At 38.8% G+C, this 22,436-nt stretch overlaps 1 protein-coding gene across 4 annotated transcripts in view; it reads left to right on the top strand.

The window, feature by feature from the left end:
- Nucleotides 1-22,436, top strand: part of CUBN (cubilin) — a 281,074-nt gene that overhangs the window by 32,903 nt on the left and 225,735 nt on the right. For 3 of the 4 annotated variants that reach the window (XM_043478782.1, XM_043478781.1, XM_043478780.1), the window contains 9 exons: nt 3,751-3,877; nt 4,823-4,985; nt 6,532-6,663; nt 7,545-7,640; nt 9,509-9,627; nt 10,057-10,243; nt 11,853-11,965; nt 16,441-16,675; nt 20,487-20,668. In XM_043478782.1, the coding sequence (XP_043334717.1) occupies nt 3,751-3,877; nt 4,823-4,985; nt 6,532-6,663; nt 7,545-7,640; nt 9,509-9,627; nt 10,057-10,243; nt 11,853-11,965; nt 16,441-16,675; nt 20,487-20,668 (1,354 nt within the window). Of the gene's footprint in view, nt 1-3,750; nt 3,878-4,822; nt 4,986-6,531; nt 6,664-7,544; nt 7,641-9,508; nt 9,628-10,056; nt 10,244-11,852; nt 11,966-16,440; nt 16,676-20,486; nt 20,669-22,436 lie in introns of those variants that run through there. The other variant, XM_043478783.1, reaches the window with a different exon arrangement.

Raw genomic sequence — 22,436 nt, 5'->3', positions numbered from 1 at the left:
CCTTTCAGAAGGTGGGAATGTGATGTGGAAAAACAGTAGTACAGGAGTAACACTCACTTAGGTGTAAATTTATCTTCTGCCAATGACTAATCCCGGGCCTTGGGCAATTTGAACCTTGCCAATAAAATGGGATTAAAAATGCTTGCCTTTAAATATCATAGTGAGGAAATTGCTAGTGTATCTGGCTTTCTTCTTCCTTTCAGCTTTCCACTTCTCACCTTGCTGTTGTTGAGTCACTAAATTATGTCTATAAGCTCTGTAAGCTTATAAGCTGTGTCTGACTCTTTGCAACCCCATGGACTACAGCACACCAGGCTTTCCTGTCCTTCACTATCTCCTGAAGTTTGCTGAGATTCGTGTCCATTGAGTCGGGGATGCTATCTAACTATCTCATCTTCTGTTGCTCCATCACCCCTTCTCCTCTTGCCTTCAATCTTTCCTAGCATCAGGGTCTTTTCCAATGAGTTAGTTGTTCGCTTCAGGTGGCCAAAGTATTGGAGCTTCTCACCTTATCTAAACTTAAATGAGAGAAATATATTTGTAGCTGTTTAGGGAAGCCTGTAGGATTAAAGTTTACTCCTCTCTGAATGACAATAGCAAGGGAGAAGAAAGAGAGAGAGATAAAGAGGGAGGATTTAACTGCAGGTCCTTGAACCAAAATCTCTGCTCAAATCTCTAGTCCTTTTCCAATAGTAAAGCATTTAGTGATAAGATAAACACAGTTTCCTGAGCACTTCCTGCAGGAAAATGCCTTTAGACCCCAAGGTGAAAATAGTGCTCATAGCTTGACACTATTAATTTACAAGAAACTGAGGCAGAGGGAGTTATTGCATTGTCTAAGGTGAAGAGTTAACGGGTAGCATCAAGATTTAAACTGAGGCAGTCCTGTCCCGTGGGGTCTTGAATACCCAGACTTCTCATGCATCAGAGACTCAGAAAGCTAGTAATAGTTGGTTTAAAGATTAAAAAAATTTTTTTGGTGAGTGGAGATGCTGGTAAAATAAACTTTTAACAAGGAAGCCACCAGGATCAAATCCTCACATATGTGAAGAAATGGTCTAAGTCCTATCACCTCCAAGAGTCTAATTAAATTCTCAGAATGCTCTGTATCAGGATGGGAGAGTGAATGAGGAAAGGGAAGAGAATATGAGAGGGGAAGTATGGAAAATGAAAAGAAGATAAATAGCTATGGATAAGGAATGAGTAATTGAATTCCTTTTTAAGTTTAATCATGTACTGCTATTAATCTCTGACCTTGTCTTAATGAGAAAGGCAACCTTGGAATGTTCAGAAATGTAATTTATTAATGGAACAGCTTTTACTCAATTATATATTGATGTTGTGAGTTGCAGGGCTTCCCAGGGGATGCTATTGATAAAGAACCTGCCTGCCAATGCAGGAGACATAAGAGACATGGGTTTGATCCCTGGGTTGGGAAGATCTCCTGGAGGAGGGCCTGGCAACCCACTCCAGTACTCTTTCCTCAAGAATCCCATGCACAGAGGAGCCTTGGCAGGCTATAGTCCATAGGGTCACAAAGAGTGGGACATAACTGAAGCAACTTAGCAAGCACACATGTTGTGAATTGCATGGGATATACTTACAACAAAAAAGTATTTATCTGAAATCCAAATTTTAAGCTAGGCATCCTATATCTTTATTTGCTGGGTCTGGCAACCATACTTGGTTAGCCTGAATGGTATTCACCACACTCTTACTCTCCATTTCCAGCCACATTCATTGATCTCTTTCTTCCTTAAAACCTACTCAAAGATGCCACCGAGCAGTTGTTTCTGGGGCCTCCATGGCTACACCAAGTTCTGTGCCCAGAGTGAGGCCCCTGTTGCTTCTCCAACAGCCAAACTCTCCTTTCCCTTGCTGCCAGTCACATGTTTGTTTTTACCAATGGACATCAGCTGAGCTTTTTGTGCCCCAACGTGTATTTTTAAAAAATTAATTAATGGCTGTGCTGGGTCTTCATTGCTGTGCTTTCTCTAGTTGCAATGAGTGGGGACTCCTCTCTAGTTGCAGTGCGAGGTCTTCTCATTACAGTGGCTTCTGTTGTTGCAGAGCACAGGCTCTAGGCACTCGGGCTTAAGCAGTTGTGGGGCACAGGCTTTGTTGCTCTGAGGCATGTGGGGTCTTCCCAGACCATGGCTCCAACCCTGCGTCCCCTGCATTGGCAGGCAGATTCTTAACCACTGGGGAGAAATCCTCAACACATATCACTAAAAGAGCTCCTTTTCCTGGGAGAGTGACCCCTTTTCCAGAACACTCAGAAACTAGTTCACGGTCCATGGCCACACAGTTCCTCGTTCCTTGACTCTGACCCTTGGCCCCGGTGGCCAACGCAGTTCAAGTCAGGTAAACGGTGCCAACCAGACCTGGCTCTCACCCCATCAGCTGTGCTCAGACATGTGTAAATGAGCTCTGTGACTTCTCTGCCTCTTCCCTTTTCCCCAGCTGCTGCTCACACTATCCATATTCCCTCTGAAACTGCAGGGCAGATATAAAACTAACTTAGAAAAATAAATAAATAAATAAATAAAACTAACTTAGCAACTTTAAGATTGCGATGGTTTAAGACAACTTTTTTTCAGTCACTAAGTTGTGTATGACTCTTTGTGACCCCATGGACTGCAATATGCCAGGGTTCCCTGTCCTTCACTATCTCCTGGAGTTTGCTCAAACTCATGTCCATTGAGTCAGTGATACCATCCAACCATCTCATTCTCTGTCACCCCTTTTCTCCTCCTGCCGTCAATCTTTCCTAGCATCAAGGTCTTTTCGAAAAGAGTCAGCTCTTTGCATCAGGTGGTCAAAGTATTGGAGCTTTATCTTCACCATCAGTCCTTCCAATGGATATTCAGGGTTGATCTCCTTTAGGATTGACTTGTTTGATCCCCTTACTGTTCAAGGGACTCTCAAGAGTCTTCTTCAGCACCACAGTTCAAAAGCATAAATTCTTCAGTGCTCAGCTTTCTTTTTGGTTCAACTGTCATATCTGTACATGATTAATGAAAAAACCATAGCTTTGACTATGTGGACATTTGTTGGCAAAGTGATGTCTCTGCTTTTTAACATGCTGTCAGTTTCTCATAGCTTTTCTTCCAAGGAGCAAGCCTTGCTTGTTTTATTATTACTGAATTGAAATCTTAGAACAAAACAGCCAGGCTAGCTTAGGTGTTATGTAATAAATATATCTTGTGAGTGGCTATGAAAGAACTGTTACTAAGTTAACTTATCTCTTATGGAGAGAAGAAATGTGGCCTTTGCAATATGATTACAATCATCAAAGATTCTGAGATGTGGATATACCACTGCCCATGGGGTTATACAAACCTAGAGTATATTTGAGAATTTACCCATTTGGTCAAGGTCACCTGTGCTTACTGGAGGAGCCAGCTGGGTGGCCGATGAATGGACGCGATGATCTCTACCATCCTGAATGAACTCTATACCCCTTAGTTCATAGTTGTTTGACCTTTGACAGTGCTGTTTGACCTGATAGCAGAAGAATTTATAGAGGTAGTTGTGCCCTCTAATCTCGTATTTGAGATGACAGCACATTTACTCAGTCTGCCACTTCAAGAGGAGCAGAGTGACTTTCTTCCAAGACTGCAGCCAGTAAATCTGGTTTTCTGGTTTGTGATTCTATGTACATATCACTGACCTGCAATCAGAATTATTATTGATTTTTTAACTGATGCTAAGAAACAGCTCCTGAGTTGTGCTTTGTGTGACCAACAGTTGTCTCTGCTCACCTGAGACCCACGGCCCCCTGTGTGCATCCAAATATGATGACTGTGAGGGGGGTTCCAAGGCGCGCTGCGTCCACGGCATCTGCGAGGATCTGGTCCGAGTGAAGGCTGGAGAGGTGGGTCCCTTCCAGGGTGGGCCCCTCGGGGATGGCGGGGGAGGCTGGTTATTAGTTCCTCGTTCTCTGTAGCTGTGTGTGTCCGCACAGGACCTTGTGGGGCTGCAGAGGGGAGTCACGTCCTGCCCTTCAGCTGGGCTCAGATGAGGAAGGTGATGAGGGTTGTCCATAAGTAAGCAGAAAACAGGACCCAGAGGCTGATTTCATTAAATTACTCATATTTTTATTATTTGCCCATGACTCTCACTGTGAGACATGATCTTCTCTTGGCCTTGTGAGTTTTAACAATGACAAGATATGGAAACACAAGAGTCCTGCCCTTGTTTGTGACATTCCGTTTTAAGGAGCCTGCATTTGTCCTGGCCCCTGAGCCTCTTTGAGCCCACTTCTCTAAGTATCCCTTGTGCTGACCTTGATTCCTGGCCCAGAAGGTCATCCAGCCCTGGCCCAATTGGCCCTCCTTGAGACCTTCAGGTATTTATTTTTAGTTGTTGTTGTTGTTGTTTTTTCCCTGCCCATGTGACAGAAAAAGGTTCCCTTCCAGCCATGGTGGGAGGGCGGTGTGTGTGTGACCTTCAAAAAGGAAACAAACAGAATTGATTTTCCAAGGTCTGTGACTACATGGATGTTTTTCCCTCTAAAAGCGGGCTGAGCGGATTGACTTTAATTATATTGACTTACAGCTCTTGATTGTTGTTGCCTTTTCCCAGGCATCTTTGAGGGCAAATTATAGGTTTCCCTTACTCTGAAATAAAGCCGTTTCTCTTTTTGCATGGTCTGGTCTAAATGCTTAATCATGTGGGAAGAAAAAGAGAAGCCACTTGATCGGTCTCATGGAAATGAACGTGAGAGGAGGAATCGGTTGCGGGCTCCGTGAGATTTTTCAAAGGCTGTTCTTGGTCGTTCTCTTGGTTGCCTGCTTTCACACCTTTGTTGCTCCTTCAGCCCGAGTACAGCTGCATCTGTGATGCTGGGTGGAAGGCCCCGTCGAACAGCACGGCCTGCACGCTGGACGTAAATGAGTGCGACCTCTGGCCTGCACCTTGCTCAGAACGTGTGCGGTGTTTCAACACCCCGGGCTCCTTCTATTGTGGGGCCTGCCCCACAGGTACGTGGGTGTGTCCCTCCTGGGCTCAGGTGCCAGGCTCCCCATGCCAGTCAAGCAAGATTGCAGGACCAATTTCCTTTCACTGCCGAGGGATAAGAAAGCTGTTTTCAGGATGCCTTCCAATCCAGTTTCATATCCCATTTCACTAGGTCCCACTCCAGAGCATCTAACTGCTGCAGCAGTTAAATGAAAGAAATGGTTGGTTTGTCCCAAAGAGTGGTAGAGGTAAATGGCAGGGCCAGGATTAGCTGTAGAGTTTGGGAGGTCAGTCATTTTATTGCTGTGGCCGTGACCTTGATTAGATTTGAGATCAAAAGACAACGTGCTCTGGTCCCACCGTTCATACAAGCCAGCTGTTTGTAAACCTGGGCAAATTGATCTGAGTGTGTTCACTAGTGTAGGGTAAGACGAGGTTCGGAAAAAGAACGAGACCAGCACTTTACAGGAACAGATCACCTTTAATGAGGCGAGAAGGGGCAGCAGTCAGATTAGTGAGCTGCTGCACTAACCCAAGAAAAGAGTAAGTATATCTAGGCATCTATGTGGAAATCTGCTGTCAAAGGGGGCCTGTTCTTCTCCAAGGTTGTTCAGAGTATTATTCTCTCAAACGGCTGGGGCAAGGAATTCTGGAGATCAGCCAGAGGCTGGGATGGGTTGGGAGCTGGGCATAATCAACCTTAATGTCCATTTTCTTTCTTCCAGTGAGAGAGTTCTTTGTTTTGCATAGAATGGTGGGAAGGACCCAGAGGGGAGTTTTAACTCCAGGCTATTTTGAGCCGGGTAACTTTCCTTCAACTAGAGTCTAGTAGTCCTCACCTGGGTGTGTCATCGGAAAACCCTGTGTCTCTCTCCTCTTCTACCTTTTCCTTCATTTGTACAGACACACAGACCAATATGCAGGTTTTAAAAAAAATTATTTCCCCAAACTGTGATCATTGCTCTGCATACATTTCTAAAATTCGATATTTTCCATTAAAATATATATGGGAAAATCCTTCAGTGTGTGCACATATTATTAAAAATAGCTTTTAGCATCCATTGGTATAGATGATATTATATTCAGTATATTATATTCATAGTATTATGATATTATATTATATTCATAGTATATTCAGTATATGTCTCTGTGTACTATTGAGAGTTTTTTTTTCCCATTAAACAATGCTGTGGTAGACTTACCTGCATCTTTATGAATGATAAACTGACAGTTTATCTGCTTTCAGATAAAACCTGATGACAATTTTATCATTGTAGAATAAGTTTTCAGAAGTGGAATTGTTAGTCAAAAGTTATGTATTTTAAAATCTTTAATGAACATGGCTAGATCTGTTTCCAAATAGGTTTAACTAATCTAACTTCTGATTAATAGCATATAAGACTACCTGAAGTGCCCACCTCTTTGCAGGAATTTGATTATAAGTATTTAAAGCAGCTTTTGCCAATCTGAAAGGTAGAATATATACCATTTTAACCTGTATTTCTTTACATAGTTAAGCAGGTTTTTACGTGTTTTTAACTAACTTTTCAAACCTCCTGTTTTTTCTAGGCTGGCAAGGAAATGGATACGTTTGCGAAGACATCAATGAATGTGAGATAAACAATGGCGGCTGTTCTGTGGCTCCACTTGTGGAGTGTATAAATACAGCTGGATCTTACCGCTGTCATTCGTGTCCACCAGGTGGTACACCAAATTTCCTGATACCGTTACAGACGCAATGTGCATTTGAAAACAGGATCTTGTGTTCCTTTGTAAATGTGACTTATGTCTAAGCAAGCAAGCTGAATGGTGCAAAAAGTTTGACTTCTGAATCCAGGATACATTAGTATGTGTTATAAGAAAGACAGAAAAGTTACTTTGTGTATCAGTGGAAAATAATAAGCCTTTACTAACTGTGAGATGGCTTCTTGAAATAATGAAGAACTTGACAGGTTTTCTCTATGGATCACAGATGGATTGTTCCCACAGTTTATTAATATAGTGAATTCATGAGATGTTTTCCATATAAAGTTTACTAAATACCAGAGCTAATGGTAGGCATATTATACACGTGCATTTCCTTTCTCTTCCAGAAAGAAGTCATGACTCCTATTTTCTAATCTAAATTGAGTTACTATCCAAGAAGTTCAGGGAGTTCTAAGGGGCAAATCAAAACCCTGTATGTTTTATTAACATGAAACAGCAGTACTTTGGACTTTTTTTTTTCCTTTGGACTTTTAAAATAATTCAGCTCAAAGCTTTGAAGTCACTGATTACAAAATGTCACTTCCTTAGAGTCAGCACTTTCTAAGTCTCTCCATAGTTTTCATATGTATTTTACTTTTTATTTTTGTCATTAGAAACAACCCTGAACATTGTTTCCAAAATTAGGTTCCTAATTCTTGTTGTCCATTTTCTTAACTGTGTAATTTTATTTATGACATATTTTATTTACATTTTCTGTTTTGATAATGGAAGATCTCTGGTTGGTCTGGGTCCTGATATTTGTTTCTCAGATCAGGATCCTTCTTTTTGCATGTTGCTGACATTGTTTTTCACTTGCCTGCTCTTGCTGTGCTCAGGCTATCAGGGCGATGGGAGAGTCTGCACGCTCCTAGACCGCTGCTCGGTCAATAACGGAGGCTGCCACCCACAGGCGTCATGCTCCTCGGCTCTAGGTAATGACTCACCTCTCCCTCTGGTTTGGGGTATTTTAGGATGACCTTCTAAAGCAAATCAACATTTTAAAATCAAAATCCTCTATTTTCAAAATTCTTACTTTGGTCTTCAAACCAAAAATCAATCCATGTTATAAAACTATACAATTGGATTTTCTATGATCTGCTCTAGTTTTTGCAAGTATTTCCCAAGATAATTAAGCCAGCAGATAGATACATGACTGTATTCCAGCAGCAAGGAAAAGAGGAGAGAGGAGGAACATGTCAGTTGTTCTAAGGACTCCCCTTTCTGGGCCTTTGGCCTGACTGAGTGAGGTGGCTAAGTGTGGCTGCAAGGAAGGTTGGGAAATATAGTCTTTATTCCAGGTGCCCACACCCTCAGTTAAAATAAAGAGTTTCTAAAAAGTAAATAAATAAATAAAGAGTTCCCTACTAAGAAAGGAAAAAAATGGATCCAGGGCAAAATTCTTCTGGGTCTGCAGTGTTGCATAAAAGCTTCACCTGCGAAAACTTTAAAAATACATGCACATTACTAACCTTTTTTTTCAAGAATAAATAATTTATATGTTTATTAACAGTCTGTAGAAATATAGATTTACCCTACCCTTGACAATAATGGGTACTATAGTGAGTTTTCATTTTCATCAATTTCACAGGCAAAAATTGCCTTCTCATTATTTTAATTTTGACCGAGTCAAAAAACTTTGATTAGTACTAAATAAATAATGAAAAATTTCACATATTTACTAGCCATTTAATTTTTTTAAGGTCCCTTATTCATCTGCTATCTTACTGACCTGTGAAATTTCATTTTGTACTATGAGGATATTATCTCATTATTTTATATTTTATATATATTTTTCTTGGCATGTGGTTTTTATTTTAATTTTATGGTAGTGTTTTCTAGTTAGAAGTTTAAAATTTTTATGTGGTCAAAAAAGTAAATCTTTCACTTTAGCATTTCTCCTCTTAGAATTTGACCTTCCCTACCAAACTCTTTGGAAGTCAAGTATTGACACATGGTCCTTCTTACTTTCATTTATTTTTAATGTTAAAATCTTTGATCTTTTCAGGATTTATTTTTATCTATAGCATCAAATAGAAATCTAGTTTGATGTTTTTGTCCAAATAGGTATCTCCAACTCCATTTATTGAATTATATATCGTATCTCATGCTATTTCAAAATACTGCCTTTATTTTATTAACTTGTCATATATATGCACATGTCACGTATATCTCACATATATATGAGAGAATATAAATGTGTATGCACATATTAAATATATATGTATGACTATTCAAGTGTTTGTTAAATGATTAACAGCCTACTGAAGTGGTTAGGAGGTGAATTCTAGAAGATTGCACTTTATTTTTCCATTGGCTCCACCATGTTCTATCTGTGGGTCTGTGATCAAGGCACTTAATCTCTCGGCGCTTTGTCTTCATCTGTAAACGGAGATTTTATAATAGTATGTATTTCTAGGGCTCAGTATGTGTACAGATACCGTCATTGCAGGAATGCTCTTTCTTGCTGTCAACCCCTCCTTGATAGGCAACTCCCTTTCCCCTTGCTGGGCCTCACGTTTTTTTTTTTTTTCAACTCAGGACTATGACATAGGGACTGACAGCATCAGTGTCAATCTGTAAATAAAGTATTGATAATGTGTCCTGTCTTTCTTATTCTTAAGATTAAAAGCTAGGGGAAAAAAAGATTCTAAATCTTTTCACCTCACACTTTGCCTTGTCTGCCCCTGGGTATGCGCAGACTTTGAGGATTCCTTATCTAGACCACAGAACCTGAGTTTTGTTCCTGGACCTGAGTGAAGGAGACCTGCACTTAGACATTTCCATTTCTATTTCCAAACAGGTTCCTTACCTCTTTGCACTTGTCTTCCGGGATATACTGGAAATGGTTATGGGCCAAATGGATGTGTGCAGCTCAGTAATATTTGCCTGAGTCAGCCCTGTGTAAATGGACAATGCATTGTGAGTCCTTTGTTCTTCTAAGGGAACTGAGTGCTGGAGAATAAATTTAGTTCACTTCTGTGCAATACGTTTTCTATGATTTATGAGTTTTAAGGTAATGATTCAAGCTTAAGATAAAGAGTTGTCAATAGCTTTCAGATAAAAGGTAGGTAATGACTTTAGTTCCCAGGAAAAACCAATGAGTTCATTTTTTTCTCTCAGTGATTTACAAAGCAGTAAAACAAAGCCTACAGTTTGACCCAAATACATCTAATTTCTTATTCTTTGGAATTAACATTTAAATGAATTAGTAGTTAGGCTCCTGGAAGTTGCTTGTAGTTCAACACCTTCTCCTTGAAATACATAGCATGCTGTTCTTTATTACTTAGGTTGGTTCATGATTACTGTCTGTCCCTCCATTCTGTGACATGGTGTTTCTTCTTTCCTTAGGAAACAGTCTCTGGTTATGTTTGTAACTGTGAATCAGGCTGGACTGGTGTCAACTGCACAGAAAACATCAATGAGTGTCTGAGCAACCCCTGTCTGAATGGGGGAACCTGTGTGGACGGCGTTAATGCTTTCAGTTGTGAATGCACACATTTCTGGACTGGATTTCTCTGTCACATTCCCCAGGAAGGTACACTCAGCATCTCTTATACCACAGATGCTCACAGTTTACAAGTGTCATCCTTGAGTGAGTCCTGCTGTAGCTTTTCCACTGAACAACCTGCTATCATGTTCAGTTGCTCAAAGGCTTAGAACTAAAGTCTTCCCTTGCAGAAATGGTTTGAAATTCACAAGGTAAGATAAGGTAAATTCAACTTAAGCCATACAAATCTTTTCATCAAAGAAAACATTAATATTTTCCATTTTCATAATGTCCCTTTTGAAAGCAAAATATACTAAGTTATTGTAGTTTTCTAAGGGAGAGTCTTCTCTATAGCAGCCATTTCATTTCCCTGGAACTTTACAAATACTCATGTCACTCTCCTGTTCTAAAATACACAGTGGCTCCCTTTTGCCTATTAAATAAAGATCAGGACTAGGTCTTTTGTTTTTGTTTTTTTGGTTTGTTTAGTTTGCTTTTTTAAATTTAAAATAAAAAAATGTATTTAGCATACTGAGGAATACAAAAGGAGTATACGTGAAAAATATATATTCTTATAAATATATAAAAGAGCTTTTGCCCTCAAGGAGTTTAGTTGTGGAATAAAGACATTTAAACTTAAAATAATATAAAAGAGTGAATTATAGCACAAAGAAGACAACCTTTGGATTCTGCATTTCTGGGTTTTTCAGATTCTCCATTTAGTAGCCACAGTTTCAAGGAAGTAGCTTAATTTCAGAGCTTCAGTTTTCTTTTTTATAACATGGAGAAAACCATGTATACCTCCAAATGCCAAATGAAGGTACTGAAGGTTACTAGATAACATGCAAATCATCTAGTGAAATGAGAGTTAATATTACACTGTGAATGAACCTGGGAGACTGTTTTTCAGTCATCCTCTACAATCAAGCCTCACCCTAACCATCTAACCTTTTCTTCACTAGTTCCCTAAAAATATGCCCTTTCAAGCCAGACTGCTTTCCTTATCTCCTGATGCCTGCCACCACATTTCTGCTGTGTTCCTTTGTTTGGAAAATTTCTCTCCCCAAACCTCTCCAAAGTCCTTCTTTGCTTCCCATCAGAATGTATCTGTCCCCAAGGAGGGCTTCGTATTCAGCCTTCTCCATAAACCTCTTCTGCCCGCTCCTCCTTTCCCTCATTCCTCCTGATTTTGAATCAGTACATCTACTGAGGCTTTATTGTGTGTTTAGGACTCTGGTAGACCCTGTGGAAAAATAAGGAAAGAGAAAATAAAATAGTCTCCACCTACTTTCAGCTTTTCTTCCAGTTGAGGAGACAAGGTTGATATGGCAGAGGGGAGAAAAAAAATAAAGATAAGAATTAAATTGTGTGGGGCCAGGTGTTGCAGATGCAGAGGGAATGAGGGCCAGAGGAAACCCTGAGAGGCAGGGAAACTCAGGTGGAGGTGAGCACGCCTAAGCTGGACTCTGAGCGCAAGGTGGGATTTGAGTGGATGTTGAAGGAAGAAGGAGACGATGAGAAGAAAGAATGGCAGGCTTTTGTCTCCAACATGAATTACTCAGACTCTCTGAAGCCTTCAGGGGCAGAGTGGGAGTTGCCTGGCCTCTTCCTTTCCAGAGTCTCTGAAAAGCACAGTTCAACTCCTTTTCCTCTGCAGTGTGTGGAGAGTCCCTCTCGGGGATGAACGGAAGCTTCAGCTTCGTGAGCCCTGATGTTGCTTATGCTCATGACATTAACTGCTTCTGGGTTATCCAAACTGAAGAGGGAAAGGTAAATACAGCATCTCCCAGCCACATTGTGTTTCATTTATATGTATGAGTATGTACTACATGTATATATTACATTATTTTACATATAATGATAATTCAACCATCATATATTGAGGGCCTTGGGCAAACTCCAGGAGATGGTGAGGAACAGAGAAGCCTGGCATGCTGCAGTCCATGGGATCACAAATAAGTCAGACACAACTCGGCAACTGAACAACAGCAGCAAAATATTGAGGACTTTCTAAGTTTCAGGCTTTGGGCTAGGTATTTTGTATACCTTTCTCAAAAACTTACACTAACTCTTTTAATTGAAGTATTTGTATCCTCATTTGTGTAGATGAAATAATGGAAACTATGAGAAGCTAAGTAATTGGAAAAACTTCCATTCATCCCCGAGAGGGACTCTCCACACACTGCAGAGGAAAAGAAGTAGAACTGTGCGCTTTGCAGTGTTTTTAAAAACACCCTTTAGCTGGTAATTGGACTAGTTGGATTTTAAAGTCACGGTTGTATTTCAAAGCCTGTGCTTTGTCCAATACAGACACTTCTTTACATGGCAGGTCAGCCATTTGTAAAGTAATATTGTTACCAAACTGGTAGTGATCATTCAATGTTATATTGATCATTATGCCAAAATGGGGACTGCTGTTAAGATGGTTTCCTTATCCAAGTCTTCTCTGATAGCACACTCTCCAAGTGTGCTATGTTCATTGCTTTACATATGTTTAATTATTGCGTTTTAACTCCCATCACCTCATTTACCCTTGAGCAGCTGAGACGTCTGTCCACGGGTGTGAGGTCTTTAAGTGGCCCACAGGGACCTGAACCCAGGCCATTCGACTCCAGTGACTGGACTGCTGGGCAAATGGTCTTCAAATTAAGATCCTAGCCCAGGGTTTTTAGTGCTTTTATCTCCAGCATTACTCAGACTTTTCCAAGTATTTATTTCTCAACCAACTTATGGACTCATTAAAGTAAAGTTATATGTCTGACTAGCTAAGGCTTTCCTTTGAAATACTATTAACTTTTCCCAGCAAACTAATGTTGCAGAGGTCATTGTCAAGGTCAGAAATATTTTTTCCCGTGAGCAAGGATTCTTTGGGGTCTGGTGATCCCACAATAGAGTAAACTCCAAAGTCGATCTCCCAGTGGGTATGTTATGTGAATTTCCTTCCTTCCATTTAGTTTTCATGAATTCTGTTTCCTGACATTGAAAACATGTTTCTTTCAAGAAAAAATCATTTTGTGAAAAAATTTTAATGCTTTTCTTGTGAGCTTGTAAAAATACTTTATGATGTTTTTCTTGATTATTGTGAATTTTCTTATGTCCGTTACAGTTTACATAATGCAGTTTATATAACTTTGAAATAAGGATACTTCAATTTATAAACATTTATTTGATTTTCATTGAAATTGCTTCAAGGACAAAAATGATGTAATGTTGGGTAAGAGATCTTAAAAGTACTCTAGCATAGCATTTCAAAAACATCCTGATTCCCTTTTTCATGAGCTGAATGCTGTGGTGGTTTTAGATCATAAATTAGATTCTTTCGATAACCACCTTCTGATAGTTTGGCTGTTTCAGATGAGGTTGTCGGCACAAAATCTTTTATGTTTCACTAGTCATATTACTATATTCAAGTCTGCGCAATCTAACATTTTAACTTGAAGACATATTTATATGCTTATTCTCACCTACTTGCATACTCAGAACTCTTCATAGTACCTTTCCCCTGATGTCTGCTCTTGGTATTTCTCATCCCTTGATGAGAACACCAAAGATGAATACCGGCCTACACCCTAGGCCATCCATCCAAGCTGGGTATCAGTTGAGAGGTTTAGAGACCCCTAATAGCTCAGAAAATAAGAGAAGTGAAAGGCAAAGGAGAAAAGGAAAGATGTACCCATCTGAATGCAGAGTTCCAAAGAATAGCAATAAGAGATAAGAAAGCCTTTCTAGGTGCTCAGTGCAAAGAAATAGAGGAAAACAATAGAATGGGAAAGACTAGAGATCTCTTCAAGAAAATTAGAGATACCAAGGGAACATTTCATGCAAAGATGGGAACAATAAAGGACAGAAGTAGTATAGACCTAACAGAAGCAGAAGATATTAAGAAGAGGTGTCAAGAATACACAGAATATCTATAAAAAAAAGATATTAATGATGCAGATAATCACAATGGTTATCACAATGGTAAACCACAATGGTGTGATTGCTCATCTAGAGCCAGACATCTTAGAGTGCGAAGTCAAGTAGGTCTTAGGAAGCATCACTATGACCAAAGCAAGTGGAGGTGATGGAATTCCAGTTGAGCTATTTCAAACCCTAAAACGATGCTGTTAAAATGCTGCACTCAATATGCCAGCAAATCTGGAAAACTCAGTAGTGGCCACAGGACTGGAAAAGGTCCATTTTCATTCCAGTCCCAAAGAAAGGCAATGCCAAAAAATGTTCAAACTACCACACAATTGCACTCATTTCACATGCTAGTATAGTAATGCTCAAAATTCTCCAAGCTAAGCTTCAACAGTACATGAACTGTGAACTTCCAGATGTTCAAGCTGGATTTAGAAAAGGTAGAGGAACCAGAGATCAAATTGCCAATGTCCAATCATAGAAAAAAACAAGAGAATTCCAGAAAAACATTTATTGCTCCCTTGACTACACTAAAGCCTTTGATTCACGATAGACTGTGGAAAATTCTTAAAGAGATGGGAATATCAGACCACCTATCTGCCTCCTGAGAGACCTGTGTGCAGGTCAAGAAGCAACAGTTACAACCACACATGGAACAATGAACTGTTTCCAGATTGGGAAAGGAGTATGTCACTGTATATTGTCACCCTGCTTATTTAACTTATATGCAGAGAACATCATGTAAAATGCTGGGCTGGATGAAGCACAAGCTGGAATTAAGATTGCCGGGAGAAATATCAATAACCTCAGATATGCAGGTGACACCACCCTTACGGCAGAAAGCGAAGAAGAACTAAAGAGCCTCTTGATGGAGTTGAAAGAGGAGAGTGAAAAAGCTGGTTTAAAAGCAACATGCCAAAAACTAAGATCATGGCATCCAGTCCCATTACTTCATGGCAAATAGCTGGGGAAACAATGGAAGCAGTGACAGACTTTCTTTCCTTGGGCTCTAAAATCACTGCAGATTGTGACTGCAGCCATGAAATTAAAAGACATTTGCTCCTTGGAAGAAAAGCTATGACCAACCTAGACAGCATATTAGAAAGCAGAGATGTTATTTTGCCAACAAATATCCATCTATTCAAAGCGATGGTTTTTCCAGTAGTCGCGTATAGATGTGAGAGTTGGATCATAAAGAAGGCTGAGCACCAGAGAATTGATGCTTTCAAACTGTGATGTTGGAAAAGACTTTTGAAAGTTCCTTGGACTGCATGTAGATCAAACCAGTCAACCCCAAAAGGAAATCAACCCTGAATATTCATTGGAAGGACTGATGCTGAAGCTGAAACTCCAATACTTTGGCCACCTGATGTGAAGATCTGACTCATTAGAAAAGACCCTGATGCTGGGAAAGATAGAAGGCAGGAGAAGAAGGGGACGACAGAGGATGAGATGGTTAGATGGCATCACTGACTGAATGCACATGAGTTTGAGCAAACTCTGGGAGATGGTGATGGACAGGGAAGCCTGGTGTGCTGCAGTCCATCGGGTCACAAAGAGTCAGATATGACTGAGCAACTGAGCAACAACAAAGGAATCAGCATCCCTGGGGTCACTGATAAATTATGAGTAGGCTGCAGGCTATTTATTAGTCAGTTAAATTTAACTCAAAGTAGATATTCATATTATATGTTACTGATTTGGAAGCACTGTTAGCTATACATTTGGAGTGACTTTGTTTAATGAACTTTATGATTAATGAAATCTAGGTAAATCTATTTCATTAACCCATTGAACAATAACTTAATGGGTATAACATTTCAGTTACACTAGGTGAATAAGTTCTAGAGATTTGCCATACAACATTGTTCCCATAGGTAACAATACAGCATTGTGCCCTCAAAATGTAAGAAGGTAGATCACATGACATGTTCTTATGAGAAAGAGAGAGAGAAAAAAACTGAGCGAGAAAGAGAAGGAAATTGGAAGCTGTTGGTTATGTCTATTATATTGACTCCATTGATGGTGTCACAGGTGTTCACATATTTGCAAACTTCTCAAACTGTACACATTAAATATGTACAGTTCTTTGTACCTCAATAAAGCCATTACAAATCTATCTTGTTAATATTGAGATTTTTTTTGTATTAGCTGAAGTTAGGTCTAAGCAATTTTTAACACAACTTTCATACATATTTGTGGATAATTAGGTAATAGGAAATTATAGATCTGTCTCTTGAAAGGGACTCAATAGAAATGCTTCCAATTAGTAGGAGAAATTCTTTAGAATTAACATAGAAGTGAAAAATAATCTCTTAAGACCTTTTTTCTTTTTTCAGGTACTGCGAATCACTTTCACCTTTTTTCATTTAGAACCCACAAACAACTGTCCACATGAGTTTCTTCAGATTCACGATGGAGATTCCTCTGCAGCACATCAGCTTGGACGATTCTGTGGCTCCAACCCCCCTCACGAGCTCCTCAGTAGTGATAACGCCCTCTATTTTCATCTCTATTCTGAACATTTAAGGAGTGAAAGAGGCTTTACGATAAGATGGGAAACACAGCTACCAGGTAAGTGTAAACACGGAGAGAAATAAAGCAAGCTCTTGAGGTGACATAAATTGTTGATCAGTATTAGACTTTTGGATACCTTAGCTGTTTTGTGATCTAGTGATATATAATTTCTTTAATTATTTTAAAATAAAAAAACCAAAAAAAAAAAAAAACCCCAAAATGCAGTGGCCTTCCATTTTGTGTTCAGAAATAATAAAATTTAGATGAACCGAAAGAGTTTAAACAGCATGAGTCTTAAAGGGTCCCTTATGAAATTACTAAACAGCATTTTTATAATCTCTACTAGTAAATACTTCAGGGGTGTTACTGAGGACTCTGCCTCTTCCTTCACTTAGTACTTTTCTGTTTTTTATCTTCATGTCATATGATGATTTGTTGCTTTGTGGTTAGCTTGTTTTTGGTGCTCTATTTTTTAAACTTTTTTACTATGAATTTTTTTTTAACATATAAAAAAGTGAGAACAGTACACTAAACCTCCAGTTCATTCATCAATAAATTTGTGAATCTATTTCTGAAACTTCTCATCTTTTCTATTGGTTTATTTATCCTTGTGCCCCATTGGCTTAGTAGTGAAGCTTGAAATCTGGTTGTGTAAAACCTCTAACCTTGTTCTTCAATAATATGCTAGATCACTCCACATGCAACTTGTTAATTTCCCTCAACAACCTGCTGCTTCAGTTCAAGTCTTGTTGAATCTATAATGAATTTGGGAAGAAATGACTTCTTAAAAATATTGACCCTGACAATCCATGAACATGGACTATTTCTTTATTTTCTTAGTTCTCTTCTAATTTAGCCATGGTTAGTAGATTCCCATGCTTGAGTATTCCACAGTTTTTGTTAATTTTTTCCCCTAGCTATTTAATATTTTGTTAAATGATATTGTTTTTCTAAATTTTTTTCATTTGTTGTTAATATGTAAAGATATCCTGTGTATACTTATTTTAAAATATTTGGTTTTGAACCCAGCTGTATTGCTAATTCACACATCAATTCTAACCATTTTTCAGTAGAGTCTTTTGGATTTCTATACATACACAGTGATATTATCTGTGAATTTGTTATGTAACCTGTTTTTCTACTTTCTTGCCAATCTTTGTAACTGTTATTTCTCTTCCTTGACTTATTTCTTTGCTTGGCCAGAATTTCTAATACAACACTGAATGAAAGTGATGGAGTGAGTATCATAGTCTTGTTCCCAATCTCATGGGGAAATGTTCAGTATTCCGCCTTCAAATGTAATGCTTTAGCTGTTAAGTTTTTGTAAGTAGCTTTTATTACATTAAGGAAGTTCACTCTGAATGATTATGGCTGGATAACATATGACTCACAAATTTAGCATTGTGGAGCATTAATCATCTTATTATATTTCTGACTTTGTGGACCAGGAATTTGGAAAGGGCTCAGCACGTCAATTATCACTTGACCTCTTAAGCAGTTACAATTAGATATTGGCTGGGACTGTAGTCATATAAAGGCTCAATGAGGCTGGAAATCCAATATGACTCAGTCATTTGGCTAACAATTGGTGCTGGCTCTGGATGAGAATTCAACCCGGCTGTTGATTTGAATGCTACCTGTAGCCCCTCTCCTGTGGTGGAAGCCCCTGTAGTGGAACTTCTTTCCAGCATTGGCTTCTCTCAGAATATGCATTACAACAGGACCAGGCAGGTGCCACATAACTGTTATTGACCATTCCTTAGAGGTCATATTGTATTTCTGCTATATTTTTAATTGGTTGAAGCAGTCACAAGAATACCCTGGAGGTCCAGTGGCTAAGAAAGACTCTGTGTTTTCACTGCTAAGGGTGTGGATTCAGTCCTTGGTCAAGGAACTAAGGTCCCACAAGCTGTGTGGTGTGGCCAAAAGATAAAAAAGAAAAGAAAAAAAAATTGTTTGAAGCGGTCATAAGCCCACCCATATTCAAGAGGAAGAGCCACAGACCCAACTTCTCCATGGGAGAAGTGCCAAAGAATTTATGAACATTTTCAACTGTCACCTTTTATTTCTAGCTTATTGTGAATGGATGCTAAAACATTAAATACTTTTTCTAAATCTTTTGAGATATGATTTTCTCCTCTGCTTCTGTCATTTTTTCCCTCCTTCTCTCCTTCTGGGTTTCAAATTGCACACAGAGGTTTGGGCTTTGTCTCCTGCTTCCTGTTGGTCTGCAGTCTTCCCCTTTGTGTTTTCAGCTTAGGCTTTGGCTAAGGACCCAAGGACACATTTTTTGGATGCTATTTTCATGCAGCTGCCTTTTCTGTAATACTCTGTTCACAAGTCCCAGCCACTTTCGTGGTTCAGCAATCTGAGTTTCACTCCTTTCACCAGCAAGAGTATTGCTGTTGCCGCTGTTTGGGCCCCACTGCCCTGCACTGCAGGTTGAGAAATGCACACAGGGAGTGTTTGATCAAATTCAGTTTTGTTTTTGCAAAATTAATTACATCAGGAGGTACTTTTCACTTTTCAGTGAACTCTTTGTTTATGTCTCTATTCTTTTTACAAGCTCTTCACATTTTAGGGATAGTAACTCATTGTATTATATACTATGTTTTCCCTAGCTTTCTATTAATATTTTGCTTTGCTTATGGCACTTTATTTTTTACTTATATGATAATTTTTTAAATACTAAGTTTTAAAAAAGCTTTTCTTCCTCTGAGCAACTGAGATGTTTTCTCATTAGAAACAGTGAGAATCATGTAACTAAATTTGTTTCACTTTTGGCCTTGGTAGCGAAATTTTTTTTTAATAACCTGCATGGCTATGTGAATTTCACAACTTGTATATTTGAAATGTCACTTTGTTTTACTTTTTTTCTAATTTATATTTACTCCAGTCTAGATTTATATCTAGATTTCTGGGTTTTTTTTCTATTTTTATAGTAACATACAATAGCCACTGCAGATGATATGCAATTTTAGGGGGTTAGTGGGGTATAGTGGAGGTGAGGTGGTGGAGTGGGTGTCAGAAAGCCGGATGCCATTCTTCCCCAACTCCATTCCTGGGAAGGTGGTTCAACCACCCATAGATATGTGAATTTCTTCATTTATAAAATGAATGGTCTGTATCTCAGGGTTAAGACTGCTAATCTTCTCAAATGAAAATTATGTAGCACTGAACTTTTCTAATGTATAAAATGACCTAGATTGTTGAAAGATTTAGGGGCTGACAGAAGTTCCAGAAATTTTTAAGAGTTAATGCACAAAAGGGAAGGGTATAAAAGGGTTAATGCACAAAAGGGTAGGGATAAATTAGGAGATTGATATTAACAGATTTACCCTATTGCATATAAAATAGATAAACAATAAGGACCTACTGTTAAGGCTAGGGAACTATATTCAATATCTTGTAACAACTTATAAAAGAAAAAAATCTGAAAAAGAGTATATATATATATTTTCTGAATCACTTTGCTGTATATCTGAAACTAACATTGGAAATCAACTGTACTTTAATAGAGCTAATGTATAGGAATTATTCTCTTTCAAAGCGAAAAAATAAATCTGTCATCCCATTATTCTTCATCACTCAGACAGTTCAGCACTGCATTTTAAATCATATCACCATGAGATGGCTAATAAGCATGGAGCTTGATACACGGGTGATTCATTTATTTATCCATCGGTACTCCTGGTTTTATAACTTTATCAAACTGGAAAACAGAAGGTCATGCTTAATTTATGAGGGTGTCCAAAACTGCACATAGTTATTTATACAAAGCCTTTCTTCTTGCAGTAAAAGCTATGATAATTCTACATGAATTATAGGTTGCATACAAATGTAAAGTTATTTTTTCCTCTTATTTCAGAGTGCGGAGGTACACTGACTGGAACTTATGGTTCTATTAAGTCTCCGGGGTATCCTGGAAAGTATCCTCCAGGAAGAGATTGTGTCTGGAGGGTGATAACTAGTCCTGACCTCCTGATCACATTTACTTTTGGGACCTTGAGCCTGGAGCACCACGATGACTGTAGCAAAGATTATCTTGAGGTAGACCATTGTTATTTATTTATTTATATAAAAAATACTTTTATTTATTTATTTATTTTTTGCTGCACTGGGTCTTCATTATTGTGTGCGGGCTTTCTCTAGTTGCAGAGAGCTCGGGCTACTCTTTGTTGTGGTGCATGGGCTTCTCATTGCAGTGGCTTCTCTTGTTGTGAAGCAGGGGCTCTAGAGCATGGACTCAGTAGTTGTGGCACATAGGCTTAGTTGCTCCCGGGCATGTGGGATCTTCCTAGTCCAGGGATTGAACCTGTTCCCCATGTTAGAAGGCAGATTCTTATCCATTGCACCACCAGAGAAGTCCAACAACTGCATTTAGGTAGAATTTATCATGCTATGATTAGAACTCAGGGAACTGTTATTGGCGATGCCCTTGGATGACCAAAATTTGTAGCAATAGTTAGGTGTATTTATTCTTCAATAGGTAGCCGATGGACATCTGGATCTTGCTAACTCCCTATTTTGTCAGCAGTGAGAGTGTGGAGTCCTAACCACTGGGCCGCCAGGGAATTCTTGGTAACTCTCCATTCTTAGTTATGCCAGCTTGTTTTTTCTTATGGGCTCCATTTAAATGTGGGAAGCAGACTGCTCTGCCTTCCCCTGTCATTTACCAGAAGCCCAGTTTCTTCCCATGCAAATAGCAGATTTTATGAAATCAACCCCCTAGAACGACTGTCTTCTCCATAGCAGATTCAAATCTTCCGTTGTCTGCTATAAACTGCCAAGGTGTTTCACAAGTTGACTCTAGGGTTCCATGAGGAAAAATAATAGCAATTGTGTTTGGACTGCTGAAGGGTGTGCCTCACTGGCTGTATTGATATTGTCACTGGGAAGAAAGAAGTCACCCTCTGTCCCTCCAGTTTACCATTAGTAAAAGATTAAAATGTGAAAGAGGAAACATGTGGCTTTGTTATATTCAAATACTGTAAGCATGTAGGTCTATCAAAAACATGGCTCTCCATTTGTAAACTGAAAAGATCATTGTGAAGATTGAATTCATATGTTGTTCCCATCTTGTTTACCACCATAACTCTCTGAGTCCCTTGTAGCAGTGATAAAAGATAATATGGTTTCCCAAGTCCATTAGAGAAGAATGGAGCATAATGGAATTACTGATAAAAATGGAAGTGTATGGCTGTCAGACAGGAATTTCCATGAGCTGAAGTCATTAGTAATTTAGCACGTGTAATGGATTTGAAACCTTTGGGAATGACTGGAAAATCTCAGTAAGATAATCCTGTAGATGTTGACATTAAAGTAAATTTTTTTGAAGTTTATTTCAATATGTTCTATTAATATCAAATTAGAGACAGTTTTTTCATTCCTACTTGTTAATTCCTGGATATGCATATAATGGAAAAGACCAATCATTCCAATAATATTGAAATGCCTCTCATTTCTCAAGAATATTTCAAGGAGCTAGTTAAATTACTGGAATAAAGTAATGCTTCCCTATAACTTCACTACCAGTAGAACAAATAATTTGAGTGGACAAAATTGGTCATATTAAAATATGATTTAGTTCATTGGTATCCTGGTGTTCTATGCAGTACAGAATTTGCAATTACAACAGGATCATAGAATGGCTGGCATGATTATTTAAGAGATTAAAACCCAGCCAGTAAAAAGATTTCCTAAGGTCAGTCATCATTAGTGCAGTACTTAATTACTATTAAAAGTTTCACTTTTTAAATTAATAAACCTGTTTTTATGTTGCATCTAATCTCACATTACTTCCTTTCCCATCTCTGAT

This window comes from Cervus canadensis, chromosome 10 (genome assembly GCF_019320065.1).
Source record: "Cervus canadensis isolate Bull #8, Minnesota chromosome 10, ASM1932006v1, whole genome shotgun sequence".
NCBI lineage: Eukaryota > Metazoa > Chordata > Mammalia > Artiodactyla > Cervidae > Cervus > Cervus canadensis.
This window is presented reverse-complemented; position numbering and strand designations above follow the sequence as displayed.